We start from the raw sequence: 12,439 nt of genomic DNA, 5'->3' as shown, positions 1-12,439 counted from the left end.
CCTTACTGGGACCCTGCTCAGTCCTCAGTTTTCTCATGAATGACGTCTAAGATAGCCTTCATCTAATTTCAGTCTTCACCTACTTGTCATGGCTCTTGTTTGCTTCAATATTCTTGTAAAAGCATCTCATTAAACAGTTTTTATACAATACTTATTCTGCTTTTATTGTACTAGAAGCTCTTTTTCTCTTATTATGTTATAGTATCAGGTGCTAATTCTCTGTTTAGATTCTTCAGAATCTGATTGTTTGATCTAAGTTAAAACTTCCTCCTGTAGCATACTTTACACCTTTTAGGCCATTTATAGGAGATACAATTCTAATAATTTAGTGCATTATGTGAAGTGTGCTGACTTTAATCCCCAGTTAATGTGAAGATAAGTTAAAACATCACTTTGTAACATTGAACATTTGCTCTAAACTTGCTGTACTGTACGTCTGTAGCAATTTAGAATCACTGTGTGCATGTCCATACCTGTATAAAGTGCCAAGTAAATATTTTAAAAGAAAAAAATGATAAGGATAGGTGATACATTCAAAGTATGTGTGTGAAATTCTAATAATGATATAAACTTGGATGCCATGCTGTTTACTTTACAGGTGTCAGCGTCTTGGTCTTCAGCCATTGTGTTATCTCTGGCGACGGAAGCAGGAAGACCTTTTGGATGAAATGATATCCAGTGGTTTGCAGGCCATACTCATCAAGGTAGCTGCATTTGGTAAGAGGGAGCTGCCAGTCGGAAGACATATGATATGAAATACCCACCTCTGATGTTATAGTGGTCTAATTTAAAAAGATTACTGATTACAGAAAAATAGAACTCTAAAATAACTGTTCGCATTTTTTACTTCTAAACAAACAAATTAAAACATATACAAAAACACATTACAATTTAGGAAAAATAACAATTCTTGTTTTTGTTCTGTCTTTGTGTACTGCTGAATAAGTGTTGATGAATAAAAAAAAAATGTGGACACGGTTTACAAAACCAAAAAATCTTTTCTAGGTAATCAGTAAGAGATCTGCTTCCTTTACTTAATGTTTTAGTCGGGATAAGGGGGGGGTGGGAGACAAACGTATACTTTTTTTTTTGTTCTGCGGTCTCATTTTACAAACACTCATAACATGATACATTACTATACTAGCATTTTATATATACCTAGTGGTCTTTATAAAAATTTCAGTGTAAAACACAATTTGCAAAGATCACCGCCCAGGTTATTACCCATTAAAATATTTCCAGTTTTATTGCAGTTGATAATTAGGAGCTTCAAAAACTGTTTATAAAGAAGGGAGGGAAAAGGAATATCTGTTAACAACGTGTTGAAATGTTTTTTCCCCTAGTGTTTGAACTTGATAGACTATCATGTTTATTCCTGGGTGATGCAGCAAATCTGCAATGGATATCTTAAAATCATTTGCTATTATTTAGCAAATATTTTGAATCCTGGACCAGATTAATTCCAGGTTTGCTGGATTACCAGTTTCACCTAGTATAGTCTATTTTCTCCAGTGTTGGAGAGCTTTGATAAATCATGCCCATTGTTCTAGACTGTAAATATAAGTCTATCAGGTTCAACCACTAGGGAAATAAACGTTTCAACATATTGTTGACAGTTATGTTTGTGAATTGTAATATATTAAACTAGTTTTCTAGCCAAGATTTGTTTTCCCTGTTTATTCTATCTACAATAATCGCTTGGTAAAAACAAGATTTGCTAAGATTCAATCTTGTGCAAACCTTTCTAATAGTAATTACCTGTTCTTCAATAGAAAGGTGCTTTCTTGTACTATTAATCCTATTTATGACTATTTGTAGATTCATTCTGAAAGTTCCCCAACATTACTCCTTTGCCTAGCACAATAGTCAAGATATTTCCTGGTTTATTGTTGTGAATGTGAACTTTTATGTTGTTATTTTCTTTGAAGATTCAGGTCTGTAGCTTATAGAGATTTCTGAACCTGTGTTATTTTAAGTAGCTTTTATTATTAGGCTTCAGAGGGTATCATACAATTTCAAAATGTACAATATATTACAGCAATAATGACAACAAATGACAATAATGACCCGTGAGACTGAAAACATAACACCAGGTCACCAGTGTGAATAGCCCATTTTACATGTGTGAGGGAGGGGGGGGGGCATAGAAAGGAAAGGAATGGGGAGAGGGTAAGTGAGTATAAAAGAACAACCAAAAACAAGAACAATAACAATAGATTTAAGCCTGTGTTTAAATACAGGTTCTGCACTTCCATGGTAAATGGTTCATAACAGGCCCCCTTTTACCTGTCTGGAAGGGCAGCAAGCATGAATACCAAACTCCTGCCTTCCTCCAACAGTGTGGGTGAGGCATAGTTGAAGAAGAGTGGCTCAGTCTAACAACCTTATCCCAAAATGATTATGGCGGGTCTGCAGGGGGCAATTTATTGAAATCTGTACATTTACTTTATGACATAGCTCATATTTGGACAAATATGGCCAGTGGTGTCAGGATACCTCCATACACAGAGTTCCTTGGGCACTAAAACCCATGCCAGGCGTGGAAAGTGTTTAAGTGCGGGGAGGAGTGATTATGTTTCTCCTTCCTCAGAGCGACGGACACAGGATCAGGATGTCACAGGACATCTCATCTGAGTGAAGAAAATCTACCATATCTGTAGAGGCCTGTTGTCTTAACTGTTGTCTCTGTTTTTCTGATACATCATCTGTTATCAGGTTTTATATTAGGTTACAACGTTTATATTAAGGAATCTCCTAGTATAATGTGTTGCAAATCATAATGTAAGCAATTTAAAAAGAAAAGTGTGAAACTTTAATGTATACTATCTTTTTCTGCAGGGTTAGATCCTGAAAAGCACCTTGGGAAAACTTTACAAGAGATGAGACCTCACTTGAAACGGGTAATATTTTAGTGTTATGCTGATTATGACATGGATATTGTTACATACCTTTAAGGATGAGATGCCTTTAGCCTTGATTGGCTTGTTTAGTCCAAATCAGGTGGTGATCCCCATTACCTGAATAGTACTACACCACTAAATTCCACCAGCTATTTACTCGCAATGTGAATGGTATTCAATATTAAGAATGTGTCCTTGGTGTTACAGCTGTCTGCACAGTATGGTGTCCATGTGTGTGGAGAAGGAGGAGAATATGAGACCCTTACCTTGGACTGCCCTCTGTTTTCAAAAAAGATTGTTGTGTAAGTATACATTACTCTAAACATTTCACCAATTCACATTTCTGGCTTCCTAATCTATGCCCATTTTAAATTGGTTATCTGCAACCTCATCTAAGCAAGGACTTTCAGTAAATCCAGCTACTTATATAATCATCTTTATGGAATCTTGTCAAATATTAAAAGCAGAGCAACACAAATCTTAGGAGTGTTGCCTATTAAGCTGTTTAGAAGTTTTTTATTGTCTAAACAGAAATGTGTAATTTAGTTATTATAGGAATCTTCTGCTTTGCTGTGGTCTTATCCAAGTTTAGAGGAAATGTCTTTAATTATTACTGTTTTGAAGTTGGATAGAGGAATTGTAGAGAAATTATGGGCCTCTGTAGATTCAACCAGATATTTAGTTTGTATTTTTCTGCAACCTATAAGGTGGAAATGTTATACTTTAGTGATCACTAATTCATATAATTGTTAGAGGCACATGTTCTTATTAGGAAAGCATCATTATTGAAATCAAGTTTGAGCACTATGGCCTTGACTGGTATCGCCAGGACAACAGAGGTGCATGATGATCATCCTCCCAGACACATTTTGAGCAAATATTCTTCAGCTTGCTGGCAACAATCCACGTAACATCAGTCTGTAGGGGCCGTCAAAGGGAAACGTTGACCAATCCACTAACTTTTAAAGCTGATGTTTGTCCTAACAACCACTCGTAGTCATCTCCTTGCCCTGCGGGCCCTGTACTGTAAAAATAGTTGTGCTCAATGATGGATTTGCCCTTGGCTGATCATATGAAAACATGGGGCCTGATTTATTAAAGCTCTCCAAGGCTGGGGAGGATACACTTTCATCAGTAAAGCTGGGTGATCCCACGAACCTGGAATGGATTTCCTAAAAGTAATTTGCTATTTGTTTGCAAATGTTTTGAAACCTGGACCAGATCTATTCCAGGTTTGCTGGATCACCCAGGTTAACTAAAGAAAGTGTATCCTCTCCAGCCTTGGAGAGTCTTAATAAATCAGACCCATTGTGGTGCAATATGATTACATGATATTACATGTACTATTACAAAGAATTAAAACACTTCTAGATTGTAAGCTCTTTGGGGCAGGGTCATCTGCTCCTCCTGTGTTACTGTTTGTATCTGTCTGTCATTTGCAACCCCTATTTAATGTATAGCGCTGCGTAATATGTTGGTGCTATATAAATCCTGTTTAATAATGATAATATAATAATAATTTAATAATTTTGTTCTGTACATCTCACTTTTAACAATGTATTAACAAGCACTTTTCATTGAACTAATCACTATTCAAATAGTTTCTAAACAGACTGCTAAATGTAATGACAATTATAAGCAAAGGGTTTAATAAAGGGTAATTATACACTTTCATTACTTTTATTACCTAATGCAGTTATTGAAGATTTTTCATGATACTATTCCATTAAAGGGTGTGTTGGTGTATAATATGCAAAACATATCATTTTATTTTGAGTGCCCAGACTTTACAGGGCCAATGTAATGATAGATCTTTCAACTCGCTGTAAACAGCCAATAAAGTTGAACACACACACAACAACCCTGTAGCAATTTCATGTTTTAAACACATACACAACCAATTTAATTAAAGAAACCTAAAACTGTTTTTTAGTTTACATCCAAATGTCATGAGTAGCAGGAGTGTTGTTTTTTGATCTGTCTTATGTAGAATGGAGTCCAATGATAGTTAACAATTTTCTGTATTTTCTTTGTATTTTTTTGAATATCTGTAGATTTTCTTGAAAGTTAAAAAATTGTTCTTTATTGCCTAAAATGTGCATATTTGTGCTATACGTGCTTTTCTGTTCTTTTTTTATCCTTAGTAACATTTATATTCCCTCAGCAGTTTTTGTGTTTTCATGTAATAATTGGTTGTATAACTGAAATTTCAGGGGATGATTTTAGTCAAAATAGTGGACTTATTATCTGTGAAGGTACAGGTAGCATTGATTGGATCAGTCAGAATTATCTCAATATTAGGATACCTCATTGCTGGAGGATATAAAAAAAGACTCATCTGAATATCTTTATAGGAGTAATAGGTGACAGATAAGGATTTCAGTTTCTAATAATCAGCTGAGCTTCTCTCATGATTCTGGAGCTAATTATAGAATGTTATTCGTGAGTTCTCCATATCTCGCTCGGCCTGTAATTATAGCTCTACTATTAACGAGCTCCCTTCATAGCCGCAGGCGACAGCTCTGTGAGGTCATCTCTTTGCCTTCAGTCCTGTCTGGCTATCCTTTGCTCACATATTTGCATATGTTACATATGTACATTTTTGTGGTTCTCCGGTGTTGTGTTGACATTATTTCATACTTGTGTGTCTAGTTTTTGATTGAAATGTGTGTATTACATGTGCTGACAGGGCTATTGCTTTGAACTCCTAATTGAAAATCAGTTTATTAAGGTTTCAGTGTATAACTTAACAATATTTCTATTGCTATTTTATTTTTGCAGTAACATACTAAAACTCCATCAAACCAATTTTTAGATATGGGTTTAAAGTTGTACTGTTGCAGTGCTTGTAAAGAACCTATTTCAAATGAATAAGAACATTTTTGGAATTATTATTTAACCTCAGCTAATGTAAAACTCAATATCATACTTCTTATAATAATAAGAAAAAAATGTAAGATTTTAGATTGTTGCTATATATTTAATATGATTTTAGTAAATACACTTCAAACATCAAAACCTGCTTGAAGAAGACAATAACATATCAAGGCATGATTAATGTGGAGGAGACATACCTTTACTGTTAGCTACGTTTATCTTATAAGTGGGAACTGTCCTGTTACATTCTACATTTCCTGTCATATTTGTGCTTAGTTCAGCTGCCCATCCATGTTCATGACCCATCTGTGTCTTTATGCCGCAGCGATTCCACAGAGGTGATGATGCATTCTAACGATGCTTTTGCTCCTGTGGCTTATCTTCGACTGCTGAAGCTTCATTTGAAAGATAAAGTAAGTAATGTGGGTTTTGTAAACCTTAAGGGAGAACGTCTAAGGGATAGATACCATGAAATATTTAATTAGGTGCTTTGATATTTTCTTTTCTTTTTTTTGTCCATTAATGAGCATTGGAAGTCTTTCACTTTCTGGTTATACTGACGCCTACAAGAAGGTTGGGCTTTGGCCAGCACTGTTTTTTTCTACTTTAATTTTTATCTTCAATCATGTTCTTATTTACAATACTGCAAGATCTTGACTCTTACAGCTATTTGGTATGTTCATTCCCAGTCTGGTTTTAGGTGTGCCATGTCTGGATTCAGCTGAAATGCATGTTCCAGACATTCCATAGAGGTGACCTTCAAACATTGGGTTCTGTATATTGGGCACTTTCCAGGCCCTATCCTGGTAAAAGTTAGCTCAAAAAACTTCCTAATTTCAAAGCTGCTGACATTGTCTCTCCATTTGCCTTATCTTTAAAGACTCGGTTTATGAATAGGCCAGTAGGCCAGTCATTAAAAGTTACCTCTTATACCTTGTATACAGTACGCTAATGCTACTGTAACTACTAGAGGCTTCTAGTACTTTTCAGCTGCCTCTCTACACTTTATTCATCTCTGGCCTTCTGACCATCATTTGCTATCAGCTCTACCTCTGCTTGAGACTTTACCTTGTAGCCTGAGCGTTATGTTACCTTACTGCCATGTGGCCACAACATGCCTAATTTATGGGGGGGAAGGGGGGTTCTAGGATCCTGAGGAATAATTTACATTGAGGTCTCAACTACAGGTGTGAAATATTTCCCAGTTACTTACTTATCTATTGGTACCTTCACCTGCACAGTTTTTATCTGATTAACCCGTGGCCCTAGTGGCTTATGAGTTTTTGACCACAAAGACTCTTCAGACTTTGACAATCTTGTCTCTAATGAATTACTGTCTTCTTTGATATGCTATGATCTTTTATGTCATATGCTATGACTCCTACATTAAAAAAGTCAGTTTCTTTGCTTTTGAATGCCTTCTTCTGTCATCATCCATGCACAGGGCATTGTGGTTAAAGTGCTAGACTCTTAAAACTGCATTTAGAAATCATCATAATCAAAGATCCTACTGGTGGCAAGAACACCCATATCCCCCACTGGAAGAAGGTTAAGGACATGTCACAAAGTCTTCTCCCTCTTTATCATTCACATCCTTCACCCCCCACTAGCTTGACCCTCCATCAGGTGCATCAGTGCATTCTTCAGGTCTGGATTTCTGCCAAATACCCAGACAGATTTACTTTAGCATGCAGATGGGCATCGCTTTCCAGCATTGGGAGATTTTTGTTACCTTTAGCTAATGTATAGAAAGACAGCTTGCATGTCAGAAGCTTGGGTGCAGGAGTTGGTCTCCCGGGCCTACAAACCAGAGTTTTGCTTCAGAGTTTCTCTTTGCTTTCAGAGGAGACTTATTACCAAATCAACATTTTGAAAAAATTAAGTTTGTTTTAATTATTATTAATCATCCATTATATAATTTAGTTATAATTTTTAATAATAAGTGTTGTAGTTCTAAAGATATATTTTAGGATAGTTTAGTATTTAGCCCCAACCAGGAGACTGTTCTTCTTTCCCTCTGTCTTGCTCCAGTCTGAAAAAGCAAGTTTTACCTAATTGTGGTTCCAGCAGAGAGGTTCTATCACTTAGACTGTCACATAGTCTATAACTTATGACACACTTAACCCTTCCTCACTAAATTGCAGACGCCTCTCTCCTGCGCATGCGGGCAGTTCTGACTCTGGGCGTGTCTCTTTTTTCAAGCTTTATCAGTTCTGTTGATTCACTAGTGCCGAACACTCTACTTTCTGAGAGTGTTACTGTACATCTGTTGCTTAATTCAGTGTTTCCTCTGTCCAGCTTCTGCCTTAACCCCTTCTTGCCCAGTCTGTTGTTTCCAGCCTATTCCTTTGTGCTGTTCCAGTTTTTCTCTCTGTCTGTAGATATTCCTGTAACACCTGTGCCTCCTGTTGCTCCAGTGTTTCATGTGTTCCCTGTGTCTGCAGTGGCCCCTGTGTCACTGGTGTCTATTTCTTGGATTCTTGGTATGTGACCCCTGGCTTGTGACCTAACCTAACCTAACCAGTATTGTTTGCTGCCTGCCCTGACCCCGGCCTCCCATGACAATTTTTCTGCTTAGTGATTTGGTACAGTGTATCTTCCTGCCCACCCTGGTGTGCTCAAGGACCGCAACCTGGCAGTAACCAGCAGCAACCACAGCAGCGCAACATCCTCACCATTAGGGGCTCTGGAGAAGACCTGGTTACTGCTTAGACTCGTGACACCTTGGACCTTTTGTCATTTCAAATCCTTTATCAAATCCTTTATGATGCTCTGTATGGTAGGGGTTATCATGGCCTGGCTTTTGCCAGTCTCCAATCCTCTGTAGGTGTTGGTATAAACCAAATGTAGAAGATTTCACGAAATCAACTCCGTACAAGGGATTTTACAGTAATTACAAAAATCCTATTTATTATGAACTAAGCACAGAATGGTAAAAGTCATCTCTGTTCTCTAGCAATAGCACAGTGGGTGCCGCTCTCTCATTCTCCCTCTTGCCTCTCTGAACAGAACGGGCACTGCCACTGAATACGATCATGAGATAATTTTCAGTGACCAAAATCTAAGGTGTGTAGGCAGCCTCCTGACCTCGCTGGGGGCGAGTGGTTTGGGGTTTCAGCTAGAGCCGCGGACCACCAGTAGGCGACCGCTGTTCTAAAAGATCTAAGACGTCCGGTTTCTGTGAAAACATCAATATTGTGCATAGCAGCCAATCATATATCAAGATTTCACTGGTGAGCATTAACAAAATAATCACAACTCATTTCCAACTGATAGCTGAAAGATAAAACAAGTAAGCGGAACTGCTTTTTATAATTTGATGTACACTTTTTAAACTTGCTGGACACCACTCCCAGTGATCCCCATCTTCTCTTTGCCTATGCATTTATTTAGGAATATAAGGCGCCTTTCATAATTGTGCTGGAAAACCATATAGTTGGTTGCTCCTGAGCACATAGCTACAATAGTTATGTTTGCTTTGGTATTGTCTCTGGGTTTGTACAGGCTTATACAGTATATCGTGGACTACCACTCTCAGCCCCACTCTTTCAGGGGATATGCAGCTATTGGTTCACTACTGGACTACAATGTAGTCTTAAAGCAGAACTCAACCCATCGATAGTCACCTGTCCCTGTTTACTTTTTACTATTTTCTCTGATGTATATGCATGTTATGCATCCCATTCAGTTATGAAATACTGAAGTACTGAAAATATGGTTTGGGGGTGGGAGGAGAGGGAGGTGTCAGCAGGTCTTCCTAGCTTATGCGGTGCGCAGTCACTTTCCCTGCTCAGGGTTTAGTCTGTTAAGATATGTGATATAGAGCATCTCTCCCTTCTTCTCCCTGCGTTAACTCTTTTCCTTACTACTCATACCCTATCACCCCTCCTCCTTCATGGTTATTCTCTTGACCTTTTGCACCCTACCTTCCCTTTTCCCTTCCCCTTAATAATGCCCCCCCCCCCTAAGCAACCCCATACCCCAAATGTTCATCCCTAGAGCTCCTTGCCTTCCCAGACATGGGTATGGGTTACCTTATCCTCTCAGCTTCACCTGCCCCATGTCTTCTGAACAGACTTGACACTGTTTCTTTATTTTTGAAATGTTTAATGTGGATCTATATCATTCCTCCTTTTTTTCTGGTAGATCTTTAAGAAAGTTATATAAAAAAATAACAGATAATACAGTATCTATTAGTACATTATTAGGTTCAGGTAAAGCCAATTCTACATTGTGAACTTTGGTACATTCTACATTTCTGGCACTTTGTGAGAATGAATTCCTACTTTCAGAAACATGTAATTGTCTGTTTCATTATGTCTTGCTAACTTTTTTGGCTTTTTTTTTTTTCATTTTGGTTTTATGTTTAGTACTCAAAAGGAAATTAGGTTTGTGTCTTCTTGTGATAACTGACCCTTTTACTTCTCTTTTTAGGCTGGCAGTGCAGTACTGAATTTAGGGGAGCCGTGTCCTTGTGATATAGACCAGCTTATACCACATGAATTAGATCTGCACAATGAAACAGAACATAAACCTTTGACCTTTTTACCACAGGAATGGCCATCAGGTAGTTTTTTTTATCTTTTGTCGGGCTCTACTATACAGTAATATGCACCTTATAATTGTTGGCATATGAGTTGATCTTTTATTTAATAAATATTTTTTGGAGGATATGAGCCAATTTGGTACATAAACTCTGTGTGAAAATTTATGCAATTTTCTTTTCTAAGCAAAAGCTTTTAATGAACATTTATTATTGTGTTACAATGATTCAAACTCTCCTCTTCTCTCTGTCCAGTTCAGGGTACTCGTCCACTGTAAGTGCACAGATACTATTTTCACATGTACAACAAAATTATATAGTTTTCTTTTGTATTGTTGTAGATACGTTCTTGAATACCTATGCCTAGAGCAGTTTTTTTTGTTCATGTAGGAACATAAATGGCCCATTATGTCTTAGGCATAATCAAATATGATTAAAGCTAAATTCTGGGTTGAAAAAATGTCTAAATATTATAAGCATATGTATTCTTGCTTGAATCTAGATATGTATTATTTTTTTCCATATATTTGCAGTAATTTCGTGTGAAACTTTTCCTCTGTGCCGGAGCTTCCTGTAATGAAAACCAGTCTCCCCTACCCTCTGTTCTTGTCTAGAGAAATTGGTCATGTGTCTGCCCACTTCTGTAGCTTTATGCATACAGCCTATAGTAGGTTGAACTGTTGGGTCCCTCCCACAGCTCACTATCTGCGCTGGCTATTTACAATTTAGGGATAACGTCATTGATATTTTACCAAGTTATTAACTCCAAAGGAATTGGTACTCACAATGTGGATGGATATAATTTGTAATTTTTGAGGAATATATTTCTATGTGAATGTTTTTGTTTCAACTTGTCTAAATTATTTTGTATTAATATTTAAAAAAAACATAAACTGGAGTTGTCATGTATTGTAAATAGGATAAGAATTTGAAATTTGTTTCTGAAATTCATTCTTGTTTTTAGGAAGTGGTGTCCATTGGTCCTCTCAGACTTGCTGTGGTTTCCGATGGATAAGTGAAGTTATATCCTATGGCAGTAATGTACAGAAAGCCACCCTTGCAGGCCTGACATCATTTAAAGGTAAATATGTATAGGGTAAGAGATCAGGATTTCTACAGTACTCTTGGCCAATGTCGGGATTATCCATGTGTCAGGCTAGTAAAACTGTTTGGGAAGGTCTATAAGTACCTACCAATGATTAAGGTGTGTCTGTTATTATTCTAAGAGTCTTTAGAATTATAGGAACACACTGTACTTTTAAGGCATATTTAATTGTTTGTTCATGGAACTTCTTATCTTTTTTAAGGAACAGTTGTAAATATTCTTATTATCATTGTGATGGCTGATGGGTTTTTAATTACTGTCATCCTATTCTGAAAATGAGGGTCATGCTGTACTCTTAACAAAGGAAACTAGGTGTGGAATAGAAGAAAAAGCTACCAGATTAGCCCAAAGGCAATCAACAGTCTGTCGTGTTTGTTTTCACATGAAGAAAATACCTTTAGTTTAAAGAAAATGTAATTATCCATGTTTTTTTTGTAATGATTCAATCATTTTAGATTCACCAAATGTGGAAATGCAAGATTCATTTATTTTGTTAGTTGTGGATAGCAAAGTAAAAAAGTGAAAACCCTTAGGTTTCAGTTGAAGTTGCAAAGTGCAAAATGTATCGGTTTTGATGATGACCAGATAAAACTAGTATAGGCATTTTTGCTGTCATATGTCAGTGTCACGTGGGGTAGTAGAAGCAATTGTGCCAAATCTACATACATCCATTGATGTGGCCTTTGTGCCCCCATGTCTTCAATCCCAACTGTTTAAAATGGTAGTTGGTAGCTGTTAGCCTTTAAAATGTGATTGTCATCAGCAGGCTCTAATAAACAACACTCAGATCAAACACCAAAATATATGTTTAGAAAATAATCATCTCTTGGGCCTGCTCCTGTTTTAGTGGCCAAGAAATGTAATTAAAATAATTTTCAATAATTAGATTTAGGTGTGTTAAATGTGTCTAATTTGTGATGTAAGTAGATGTGGTTTAAAGACAAAAATTGAGCTCTGAAGGGAGTTTTCAAGGTGATGAATTTTCAAACTGAATGGCAGGCAAAATCAACATCA

At 36.9% G+C, this 12,439-nt stretch overlaps 1 protein-coding gene across 1 annotated transcript in view; it reads left to right on the top strand.

The window, feature by feature from the left end:
* Positions 1–12,439, top strand: part of DPH6 (diphthamine biosynthesis 6) — a gene marked incomplete in the record, with an annotated part of 53,771 nt that overhangs the window by 19,289 nt on the left and 22,043 nt on the right. Inside the window, 6 exon segments of the mRNA XM_072427879.1 lie at positions 599–717; positions 2,839–2,900; positions 3,108–3,202; positions 6,103–6,190; positions 10,212–10,344; positions 11,285–11,401. Of these exon segments, the coding sequence (XP_072283980.1) occupies positions 599–717; positions 2,839–2,900; positions 3,108–3,202; positions 6,103–6,190; positions 10,212–10,344; positions 11,285–11,401 (614 nt within the window).

The sequence above is a fragment of the Pyxicephalus adspersus genome, chromosome 12 (genome assembly GCF_032062135.1).
Source record: "Pyxicephalus adspersus chromosome 12, UCB_Pads_2.0, whole genome shotgun sequence".
NCBI lineage: Eukaryota > Metazoa > Chordata > Amphibia > Anura > Pyxicephalidae > Pyxicephalus > Pyxicephalus adspersus.
Note: the sequence above shows the minus strand (reverse complement) of the source record. Positions and strands in the feature narration are given on the sequence as shown.